The 12,160-nt window shown below is 30.1% G+C and overlaps 1 protein-coding gene and 1 long non-coding RNA gene across 10 annotated transcripts; both read right to left on the bottom strand.

Moving 5' to 3' along the window:
- Positions 1 to 472: 472 nt before the first annotated feature.
- LOC145948942 (uncharacterized) lies at positions 473 to 7,807 on the bottom strand. 9 transcript variants are annotated; one of them, XM_083058541.1, is made up of 3 exons: positions 7,706 to 7,807; positions 2,853 to 2,993; positions 473 to 1,820 (listed from the first exon to the last, which is right to left on the bottom strand). In XM_083058541.1, the coding sequence occupies exon 3, from the start codon at positions 1,598 to 1,600 to the stop codon at positions 767 to 769; it is 834 nt and encodes a 277-aa protein (XP_082914667.1). In that variant the 5' UTR covers positions 1,601 to 1,820; positions 2,853 to 2,993; positions 7,706 to 7,807; the 3' UTR covers positions 473 to 766. The 9 variants fall into 9 exon arrangements, with proteins under 9 accessions (XP_082914667.1, XP_082914669.1, XP_082914674.1 ...); XM_083058543.1 differs by having other exon boundaries at positions 2,853 to 2,990; positions 7,706 to 7,758; XM_083058548.1 differs by lacking the exon at positions 7,706 to 7,807 and adding an exon at positions 7,656 to 7,675 and having other exon boundaries at positions 2,853 to 2,990.
- A 1,196-nt stretch (positions 7,808 to 9,003) lies between these two features.
- Positions 9,004 to 9,578, bottom strand: LOC145948894 (uncharacterized). The gene is made up of 3 exons (XR_014427497.1): positions 9,400 to 9,578; positions 9,234 to 9,313; positions 9,004 to 9,149 (listed from the first exon to the last, which is right to left on the bottom strand). It is a non-coding gene; the product is annotated as an uncharacterized LOC145948894 (long non-coding RNA).
- Between the last annotated feature and the right edge of the window lie 2,582 nt (positions 9,579 to 12,160).

Below are 12,160 nucleotides of genomic sequence, written 5' to 3'. Positions count from 1 at the left end.
GCACAAAATAATCAGAGAAATCGATTGGATAAAAAAAAGATAGTTGCTTTTAAGAAAAAATATGTAACTGCTATAGTTACAATTACATATTTTTTCTTAAAATATATAGGACCTGTATATATCGAAAACTTATTATTATTGGGGGCGATGATAGTATTGTAAGAGATATTTTAGACTCTCGTAAGTTTTCAATAAAAATTAATCTATGATTTGTAATTTTTTACTCTTTAAAACTGAATTGATTGCGACGCGACAATTGAGAAAGACACTGAGGAAGAAAATAACAATGCAAATAACAAAATAAAAAATCAATTTGGCTTTGAGAATTATTTTTAGTTATTTAATATATTTGTATATATATTTTTCCAGATGTTTTATTTGTAAATTTTTATATTGGATTGTGTTTTTGTTTTATATATACAATAACTATTATTATTTTATTATCTACAAGTAAATAATTATAAATACATAATTTCCGCTTTGAAATGTCGCACTAGATTTATTTTATAATACAAAGTAAGTACAAAATAAAGAAAAATCTTAGCACTAATATAAATTAATAGAAATATATTTTTAGTATTATCTAAAATGTCAATTTTCAATATTGTATGTACTGCCAGTACATGCCCAGCGATTTCATGTTTTATGATAAAAATATGTATATCCATGTTTGTCATAGGTTATGCAACTATTTAAAATTATTTGTACAATAATTTTAGAGTTTTAGATATCAGGAGTATTCGAATTATCCGGCATTTAATTCGAATCAGGTTAGACTTTTGGTTTGAAAGGTTCTTGATTTTTTAGAGTAACCGCACATTCCTAAGCTTTCATGCCGTTTGAGAGAATATTTATGCTTATAATTCTTGCCGCATTGACACGTATATATTTTCTCCTCGGAGTGCACAACTTTATGATGGATTAAGGCTGGCATCGTGCCAAAACGCTTGTCGCATATGTCGCACTTATAGTTCTTCTCGCCCGTGTGCACCGTCAAGTGTGCCTGCATATTAGATTTATCTAGAAATCTCTTGGGGCAATAGTCACACTCATACTTGAAATCGCCTGTGTGAGTCTTGATGTGATATTTCAAGCCCAGTTTAGAGTGGAATGACTTGTCGCACATATTACACAAGTATGGGCGTTCACCGATATGTTTACGCAAATGGTTTTTCATATAGATCTTCTCAGAGAAGCTTTTGTCGCATATGTCGCAAACATGTTTCTTTTCGCCGTCGTGGGTTTGCCTCAGATGACGATTCAGACTGCTGTTCCTTGTGAATGCGGCAAAACAAAGAAGACATATGTACCGTTTCTTAACTCTGCATACATGATCAACAAAATTATTCGGCGAGGAAAATATTTTATTGCAGAACTTGCAAATCCACTCCTTATCATTGATCGATCCAACCCATTCGATTCTGAGCTGTTTGACATTTTCTTCTAGATCAGCATTAGATTCGTTTACCTTGGTAGTGTATTTTTTCGAGATGCTTTTCCTATTTTTCGTGCAACTCGTGCTCATCTGTCTAGAAGGCTCGCGACTCTCCTTTGTATTTTCGTCTTTCTGTTCATTTTTTGATTTTTCCGATGAAAGCATTTTGCAAAATGTATTTATGCAAGACGATGAAAGTTCAATTGATTGAGCGTTACCATATTATGCAAGAAAGACGATACTTTTTAAATCTTCGTCGAAGATGAATTGAATTCTCAGTTTGGATTGAAATGATTTTATTGCTGCGCTTTCCGGCGAGTATCTTGTAACATTTTCGAGAGTAACTATAGTCAGTTGTCCAATCGTGCTTAATCTAAATTTTAATCTAAAAAATAAAAAAAAACCATATGTTTATTATCGTACAATCTTTATTATATACTATAGTTTTCATAACATTAGTGTAAACTACACACGGCAGTTCATTAATTTTTATTAAATATAAAATCTGTTAAAAACCGAGCATAAAATAAGATTGTGATATGTTATATAAACTTATGGTATGTGAGACAAACTTCATATTTTCGAGAGATTTAATCCACTGTTTACTTTTTATTATTTATTAAGTATTGCATATGCAATTATGAAATAAATTTTGGGGAATAATATTTATATATTATATATAAAAATAATTTAATATAAATATAAGTCTACATTATTTGTTACGATTATATTTCAAAAGCACATGTTTTATAAACTAAGATATAATAATCTTATGTCTTATATCTCTCTACATTGAATATATATTAATTTATTTATAATTTTATATTTAATAATATTATAATTTTATATTAAATAAAACTAATGTATAATCAAACAAATAAAATATAAAACAAATCCATTATTATTATTTCTTGTACAATAAATTATTATTATTAAATTCCATATAAATAGAAATTCACTTGTTCCATACACATAAAAAAACTACTAGATATATATCAAAACAATTATAACTTCTAAAATATAAACAAAAATGTCTTTGATCTACTTGTTTAATATTTTCTTCTAATTTTCTCTAATTCAATATTTTTTTAAATCTACTTACACTTTTACTCAATCAACCTTCTAATAATTATAGTGTAATTTAACAAATTTTTTAACAAAATTTGATGTCAATTTCAAAAATTACAAAATATTACTTTGTTATCATTTCACGTGGTTATTCTATCTAGTTTTCTCTTAATGCAGCACTGAATCAAAGCTTATATTTCATTTTCCTTTTTATTTCAATAATAAATGTCGAAAAGTCTAAAAGATATAAAATAATAAAAGATATTATTTTGAAAACTATTGTCAAAATTTGTTATAATTATTAATATTGTTATAATTATATAAGTTAAATAATTTGCGAATAATTTACCTTTTTCTACAGGATTCTTTTCAATTCATATTTTATTTGTACATAATTATTGGTTTCTTCCTTCGTGTTTCTCGCGTCTTCATTTCTTTTTATCTTCTTTACTCGACAAAATTCTTTTTGATTGAACGTTTTCTGATTCTGCTATTTTGAATAAGGAATTCGCATAGATATGTATTGTTAAAAGGCATTCATGTAATAATTTGTTGTAATTAAAATCTTATTAAAATCCTATTAACCGTTCACTGTGATCAAAACAATGTTACAGCGTGTATAATCGCCATAGTTTTTGCGACGACGAACTTAACGGTCGACACTTTCCAACATTCCGGACTCATAAAAAAAAACATTAATTACTGTTTATGTTTATGTTTTGATGAGAGTTACTTTGCGACCGGCCAGGTGTGGCAGTTCGTGATTGTGTCTTTTATCATTAACTAACAATAAATATTTTTTATCAGAATGAGATTACAAACGGTACAACACCAAGATTTCTTGACAGAATGGATCAGACAGTGTCGGTTCAATTTATATTTGATACAGAAACGACCATTAAAAGAAACCTCGCAAAGGTAAGAAAAAAATATGCCAAGTACATAAAATATATCTTAATTTGTAATGGAATGTTTAAAAAAATATTCACATACCTAAGGAACTGCGAAACTTTTATAAAAATTTTCCTTAAAAAATAATTGTTCTATAAAAATTAAAAAAGTAAAATCTAATTTTTCTTTAAACAATAGAACCTTTAAAAAACAAAAAATCAAAACTAAATATGAAATAAATAATTAATTAGCCAAGTACTTACAATTAGGAATAATTCTTTCAGTGAGGATATGAATTTAAAATATTATTGGCCATAAAATCAATCTTTCTTATAGAAATTATGAATAAAAGATTCTCTTTCTAGGAAATTAAAATGTATTTAATTTAAAGACATACAAAAACAACTTGGCGTACCCAGGTTACATTAACAAATTAATTAATTAATAACACTAAATTAATCATCAATATACTAATTTAATTGATAATAAAAATATTTATAAAATGTATCCGTCTTAATGCGACCTGGACACGCCAAGTTTTTTTGTATGTCTTTAAATTAAATGCATTTTAATTTCCTAAAAAGAGAATCTATCATTCATAATTTCTATAGAAAGATTGGTTTTGTGGCAAATAATATTTTAAATACATATCCTCACTGAAAGAATAGTTCTTAATTGTAAGTACTTGGCTAATTAATTATTGATTTCATATTTAGTTTTGATTTTTTAAAAGGTTCTATTGTTTAAAGAAAAATTATATTTTACTTTTTTAATTTTTTATAGAATAATTATTTTTTTTGCGAGGTTTTTTTTAATGGGATATCACTGCTTTTTGTAAAATTTTTTTATATTTATAATTTATTTTTTCTGCAAATGTATATAAAATAATGATTATATTTTATAAGAGTACGCACGGAGTATAATGTGACAAGAAAAAAAGTGATATAAAGTGATTAACGGTTATGAGAATATCGTGGAATAGTGCAACACAAGGAAAGAAAAATGATATAAAATTATAACCGGCATAATAATTATATAAAAGAATAGCAAAATAATGATATTGGGCAAAGTTAAGTTACATTAGTACAAATAATGTTAAAGGTTTCATTTTATTAATATTTCATTAATACTGATATTAATTGATTGATAATAATATTATAATTAACGATAAAATTAAATATTATTTTAAATATATAAAAATATATACTATTTGCCTAGAGAGAATACAATAATTCTGTTATAAATACAAATTCTGTTACAAATACAAATACATTTATAGAAAATCTAATTATTTATTAATTACAAAAAATTGTAATTAATATATTAGCTTTCTCATAAAATTTCTTATAAGCATTACCTGTACTTTTAGGAAAATTAGTCGCTGCAAGTGATCCTTATATAAAACTTGCAACTTTCAGTGATGTACCAGCAGTGATTTTTGGCATCGTTATATCGCACATTAAATAAATTATATTTGTATTATTTCAAACTTGTGTGAATATATGTAAGTTTTAGATAAATCTACTTTTGTATTACGGAATATTATTTTGAGTTGCGAGAGGATGGACTAAATGTGCTGATAGGATTCTCTTACAAGATCATCTATACTTTTATGAAAATTAGTTGATGATTGTGGTTGTGATACTTATGTGATGTACACATGATACTTATATGAAGCTCAAACTTTCAGCGATGCAACAGCAGTGATTCTTGGCATCTCTCTCGCTCGCTCCCTCTCTCCCGCCCTCCCTTCCCCCCTCTCTCTCTCCTCTCTCGTTGGATTCCATTTTAAGTGTTCTTTCTTTTCTCTTATAGAATTATTATTTATTTATTACATACTTCTGTTTAAATTACATTTAGGTTTCAACTTTTTTCCTTTCTTATAAATCTAATAATGATCGAATTTTAATCATATCTTTGAGTGGTAGAATGTATTTAAATAGTTATGTCATATTTGAATGAGTGGAAGATACTTAAGAAAGCATAACTAAAAGAATAAATCCCCAAAAAATGTATTATATTAAATTAATAAATATTAAAGGCAACATTTTTTTTATACATATGATATATTGAGAGAATTGCATATTAACATGTCTTAATTGATCACCTAAATTCATAATTCTCTTTAATTTTTTTATACGTAAAACAAATTTCTACTATTTATTGTTTCATTATTATTGTACTCTATATTTATTGTTTCAATATTATTGATATAGTTAATTTTTTTATTTACAAAGTAGATCTTTGTTTTACTTGTTGTATAAAAAATTAAAGTTGATTGATTAAAATATTAATATGCAATTCTCTCAATATATTATATGTATAAGAAAAATGTTATTTTTAATATTAATTAAAATATAATAAATATATTTTTTATTGAATGTTCTTTTTTCAAACTTTTTCTATTCATCTTTTAATTACGCTTTCTCAAGTTTTTTCCGCACTCATTTAAATTTTGACATATCTATTTAAATATATACTACCAATCAAAGATACGATTAAAATTTGATCATCTGCAATGGATTTATAAGAGAGAAGAAAGAAGTTGAAATTAGAAGTATCTTGAACAGAAGTATATAATAAATAGATAACAATTCTGTAAAAGAAAAAAAAATAATACTTATTGTGGGATTCAACGATGTCAAAGATCACTGCTGTTGCATCGCTGAAATCTGTGAGCTTCATGTAAGGATCACTGGCAGTGACTAATTTTCATAGAAATATAGATATTTTGTAAGGCAACATTATCAGCACATTTAGTTCATCCTCTTGCAATTCAAAATAGTATCCTGTAATACAAAAATATATTCATCCAAATGTCAACTCAAAATAAAATAATAATTAGATACTTAAAAAGTCGCTAGTAAAATTTTAAAATAGGAACGAAGTAAAGTCGACCCAACTAGCCAAAATTATATATTATTTAAAAAACACACACAACGTTTCGACCATATGGATGTGGTCCTTATCAAGTGTAATATTCATTAGTAGAGGTGCAGCCAAATTAACGATAACGTCAACTTTTCCATAATATAGTTACAACATATTTAAATAAACATAACATAAATTCAATTTTGTCATGTTATGTTTATTTAAATATGTTGTAACTATATTATGGAAAAGTTGACGTTATCGTTAATTTGGCTGCACCTCTACTAATGAATATTACACTTGATAAGGACCACATCCATATGGTCGAAACGTTGTGTGTTTTTTAAATAAATATAATTTTGGCTAGTTGGGTCGACTTTACTTCGTTCCTATTTCAAAATAAAATGTCCTGTGATACAAAAGTAGATTTATCTAAAACATATATTCACAAAAGTTTAAAATAATACAAACGTATGTAATTTATTTAATGTGGGATTTAACGATGCCAAGGATTACTGCTGTTGTACTACTGAAAGCTGCGAGTTTTATATAAGCATCATTGGTAGCAACTAATTTTCATAGAAATACCGGTAATGCTTATAAGAGACTTTATGGGAAAGCTAATAACATATTAACTACAAGTTTTTATTAGCATATTTTTTTATTAGTACAGTTTTTTAATTAATAAATATAATATTTTAAAATATTATTAGTTTCTCCATAAGCGTTTTTAAATTTATAAAAAAAAAAGTATTTATTATGTATTATCTTTATGCAAAAATATACATTTAATATATTTACTTTAATCATTAATTATTATCAGTCTTAATTAATGACAATATGTTAGACAAGTGAAACATATTTAAGATTATTTATACTAATGTAACCTAACCTAACCTAACTTTGCCCAATATCATTATTCTGCTATACTTTTATGTAATTATTATACTGTTAATAATTTTGTCACTTTATAAATAATCTTAAATATGTTTCATTTGTCTAACATATTAACATTAATTAAGATAATAATAATAATAATAATTAATGATTAAAGTAGATATATAGTTTTGAATATATAAAATGTATATTTTTGCATAAAGAGAATACATAATAAAAGATTTCTTTTACAAAATCGCTTATGGAAAAACTAATATTTTAAAATATATTTATTAATTAAAAAACTGTACTAATAAAAATATATACTAATAAAAAATTGTAGTTAATATATTATTAGCTACCCCATAAAATCTCTTTTTTTCCTTATGTTGCACTATTCAACAATATATTCTCATATCTGTTAATCACTTTATCACTTTTCTTTTTGTTACACATTACACCTCGCGCGTACTCTTATAAAATATAAACATTATTATCTCACACATGTACGCACACATGCACACAGAACTTTTAAAGTTTCTCACACTCGGCGAATAATCATACCTGGAGCACAGTCAGCACAGTATATACAGTAGTGCAACCAGAGAGAAGAATGAGAGGCGCCACGCCATCGTTTTTCGTACGACGCTTTTTCTCTGCAGTACACTAGCGTCACGTACATCCATTTTACGCCGCCTGGAACTACATGGCCACATCCACTTTCGATCTTATGGTAAAACAATCAATTGGTTCATGTCCGTGCTACATCCACTTTTCGATTAAAATCTAAGGGCCATTCCACAATAGGTTGCAAATGCTCTCGTTGCCAGTTGATAATTGCGGATTGACCAATCGGATTGGTCAATCCGCAATTATCAACTGGCAACGAGAGCATTTGCAACCTATTGTGGAATGACCCTAAAGCCTACGGCACACGGTACGATTTTTCGTACTGGATTTGATAAGATTTAGTAACATACTAAAAATGCACCAATCCATGGTGGAAAGAAAGTAAGGTGTGCTCATACTGAGGACGCGTTTTCGTATCGTTCTGCGCATTATACCCATAGACATATTAAATATAGACTGCGCGTTTGATTAAAAAGGTGTTAGGGTGCCGGCACATGCAGCGTAAGGGTGCCGTCACATGGGGCGTAACTTGCGTAAGCGTAATCAGCGGATCGCCAATCACCGAGTTATTCCGATAGAGCCCTTCGTCGAGTTCTATCGGAATAACTCGGTGATTGGCGATCCGCTGGTTACGCTTACGCAAGTTACGCCCCATGTGACGGCACCCTAACTTGCGTAAGCGTAACCTGCGTATTCTAGTAATTTTAACAGAAGTTACGCCATTTTGGGCTCGAGATTCACATAGGGCGTATTTTACGTAAATGTGAAAAAAGCGTAACTAATTTAACCAATCACAGATTAGAGTTTCTGTTAGACATTCTAACAGAAATGCAAAACAAATTTGTGATTGGTTTTCGTAACTTACGCATCTGAAAAGGTACGCGTCATGTGAAGCCCGGACATGTGTGAAGCGTAATATTTGTAGTATATCTGCACTTAGTACACCTCGTGTGTTTTTGAGGCTATGTAAAAAGATTATCGGTGATACCATGGTAAACTCGTCATTACAAAAGGTAAAACTAATTTATATTTATATTGATTACGTTATAATTAATAATATATAAAGTTAAAATTCTAATACGAATCTTTTATATTAATAGGTGATTGTGGGATCAGAATACATAAATTCTGATTTATTATTACTTATTATTTGGAAACGGTGGCAGAGATGGAAGAAGAAGTAAACAGTTCAACAGTGGAAAATTAGAAAAAATCACTTATTAAAACTGTTTGCAATCTGGAAAATACTATCTGAAAAGAAAGAAGTTCGTCGTATGTGGTAGATCAATGTGGTAGATGACAGAAATTTTTTTATGATTTTCATTTTCAATGATGCATACTTCTTCTGTATTCTGACATAAGCATTGCTTTACAAAAGCTAAAATAAAATAATTAATAATTAAAAGTATGTCTATGGATAATCTAAAATTATATAACGTTAATATTGCAAAGAGATTATTACGAATTAATGGCTCTCCCTCTATTACGATAAACTTTTGCATCCGTTCTGGCTTATTTTTTAGCCAGCTAACATGTAATTTCCTAAAATCAATTGTTTTGTATTATTTTATTTTGTAATAATAAGAACATAAAGTATAATCAGACTATAAAGCTACTTTTTAACTTACCCTGATTTGATTCTCATTCATTTTTATTTGCAAATTTTTTGTGCGAATAATCACTGACGAGGTACTGTTAGTGGAATAAATGCACTCTCTCTCTGCACCACGATACACTTCCGTCAGTTTCTTGAATCGGCGTAATAAAACAGCGTAGTCTGCGTATCCTAGTAATATTTTACGCCGAAGTGTAAAATTACTAGAATGCAGGTTACGCTTACGCAAGTTACGCTGCATGTGCCGGCACCCTAACGTCCCGTCATTTTCGCTAAACCATATTTTTGCGCGCTACTGTTTTCCCTGCGCCGATACTTAAAATTTAAGGATAATTAATGATTTTCCTCTTTACATATAATTGTTTAGACTAAAATCAAGCATTTATGGCCTAGTTTACATCGAGCACTTGATACGCGTATCAAATAGTGCATTTAAGCTGATCAGCCAATAACTGAACCAATGTACTAGTTACTTACTATTTGATACGCGTATCAAGTGCACGATGTAAACTAGGTCTATATTGGCCTAGTTTACATCGAGCACTTGATACGCGTATCAAATAGTAAATAACTAAGGGTGCCGTCACATGGGGCGTAACTTGCGTAAGCGTAACCAGCGGATCGCCAATCACCGAGTTATTCCGATAGAACTCGACGAAGGGCTCTATCGGAATAACTCGGTGATTGGCGATCCGCTGGTTACGCTTACGCAAGTTACGCCCCATGTGACGGCACCCTAATACATTGGTTCAGTTATTGGCTGATCAGCTTAAATTCACTACTTGATACGCGCATCAAGTGCTCGATGTAAACTAGGCCATTATTAATTACTAACCATACCAAATCTAGGGTCTTCAGTTATCTAGTTCTAACTAGCCGCTACCAGGGACTAGCGATCCGACCATGGACGTATGAATATATCTGGACGGAGCGTAAAGTTAGTTTTAGGGCGAGGGGACCGATACTGGCGCGGCGGGGGATCGGCCATCTTGTCTGGCGACATTTTGGCGCTCTCTTTGAAATGTGACATATCATGATATTTTATTTCTACTTCTATTGCATGAGAACAGACTTTTATAGAATAGAACATTAATTCAACAATTGTGCGCAATTGAAAATAATTTTCTGTTTATATTAAAAGTTTATATCTTTTAATTTAAATGATGCAAAATATGATATATTTTTATTGTTTGTATGGAGAACCATAATCCTCATATTTTGGCTTTTTTGAAACGTATTAAAACATTTTAAGCTATAAAGTCATAATTATATAAAATATAATTTATTAAAATTTTTGAAAAATTATTGAAAATAACTTTATACCTAAATATATTTTATACATATATATATATATATATATATATGAATTACACTCATAAACATTAAAATCAACTTTATTATAACAATATTGATCATATATATGTAATACCACGAGACCACTTTATAGCTAAAAGTGTTCTTAATTCGTTTAAAAAAATCTGAATCATGAGAATTACGGTTCTTCATATAAATAACAAAAATATATCACTGCATCTCAGTTGGTTGATGAAAAAGAATTGTGTTATTGGATTCGGGGAAAGAAAGACTAGATTTTTATCATTAGCTTTGCGATAACTTTTATTGTAACAGCCGATTGCAACACAAAGCGGCATTTTTTAATATTTTCGTGTAATAAATTAATTTCGCACAATAAAATAATTCAATGACACTGTTCTATACCTATGGAGCAGCACTAATGTCGCCAGACAATATGGCGGCCCCCTCCTCCCCTAAAATCTTCACCCCCCGCGCCAGAAAGCTCCGTCCAGATATATTCATACGTCTATGGATCCGACCAATCAAACGTCATCCGAGACCCCTGAGCGTATACTTCAACTAACCAGCTGTTATTATATGAAACCACTGATTAATAGACAGATAACCAAAGGTCTGGATGAAGGCGAGACCGGCATTTCTCACTGATTTCAGCGCCATATCGTAGTAGTGGCCAATGCAGTAACTACTAACTACATTCCCAAGAAGTAAGTTATTTTCGAAGTCAAAAGTCGCGTCGTTAATACGACGGTAATAATAGTAATTGTGGGATTTTAGGTTCAAAACTTGGGATGGCATATTTTTTTTTTTTTAATTATTTTATATGTATGTTATATGTATTATTTATTACGCAGACATAAATATTCGGCATATATTTATTGTTTTTTAGATACGTATATATCTTCTTATATATTTAAAATGTATAAAATAATCATAATATAAATAAAATATTTTTACAGAGAAATATTTTTAGAAATATTTTTACTTTTTAAAAATTTATACATTTTTTAAATTTTCTTAAATAATCTAATAATGTTAGAATACACACTAGTAGATATACTAGGCGGGTTCTAACCCAGTTTAGGTCATTCACCCCGTTCCGCGGGCGCGGGGGAATGCCGTCACGCGGGGAGGGGGAAGCGTCCGCGAGGGGTCCGCGGGGAGGGGGAGGCGTCCGCGAGGTTAGGGTCCGCGAGGAGGCCGCGGGGAGGGGGAAGCGTCCGCGATGTACCGCGAGGGGTCCGCGGGGAGGGGGAGCGTCCGCGATTTTGGAGCCGGGTCCGCGAGGGGTCCGCGGGGAGAGAGGAACGCGAAGGAGAGCGCGAGGCGAACGCGAGAGAGAGAGAGAGATGGCGCGAGAGAGACGTTCGCGAAAGAGAGATAGCGGTCGCAAGATGATGCAGCGAGGCGTATATGCAAGAGCGAGAGAGATAGCGGTCGCGAGATAGTGCGAGGTAGCG

The sequence above is a fragment of the Prenolepis imparis genome, unplaced genomic scaffold (assembly GCF_030444845.1).
Source record: "Prenolepis imparis isolate NDT839.2.m4 unplaced genomic scaffold, iyPreImpa1.0 SCAF_2, whole genome shotgun sequence".
NCBI classification, from domain to species: Eukaryota; Metazoa; Arthropoda; class Insecta; order Hymenoptera; family Formicidae; genus Prenolepis; species Prenolepis imparis.
Note: the sequence above shows the minus strand (reverse complement) of the source record. Positions and strands in the feature narration are given on the sequence as shown.

Excerpts from the sequence above, each read along its gene's own strand:
- LOC145948942 (XM_083058541.1), bottom strand. The coding sequence starts at position 1,600 with ATGCTTTCATCGGAAAAATCAAAAAATGAACAGAAAGACGAAAATACA.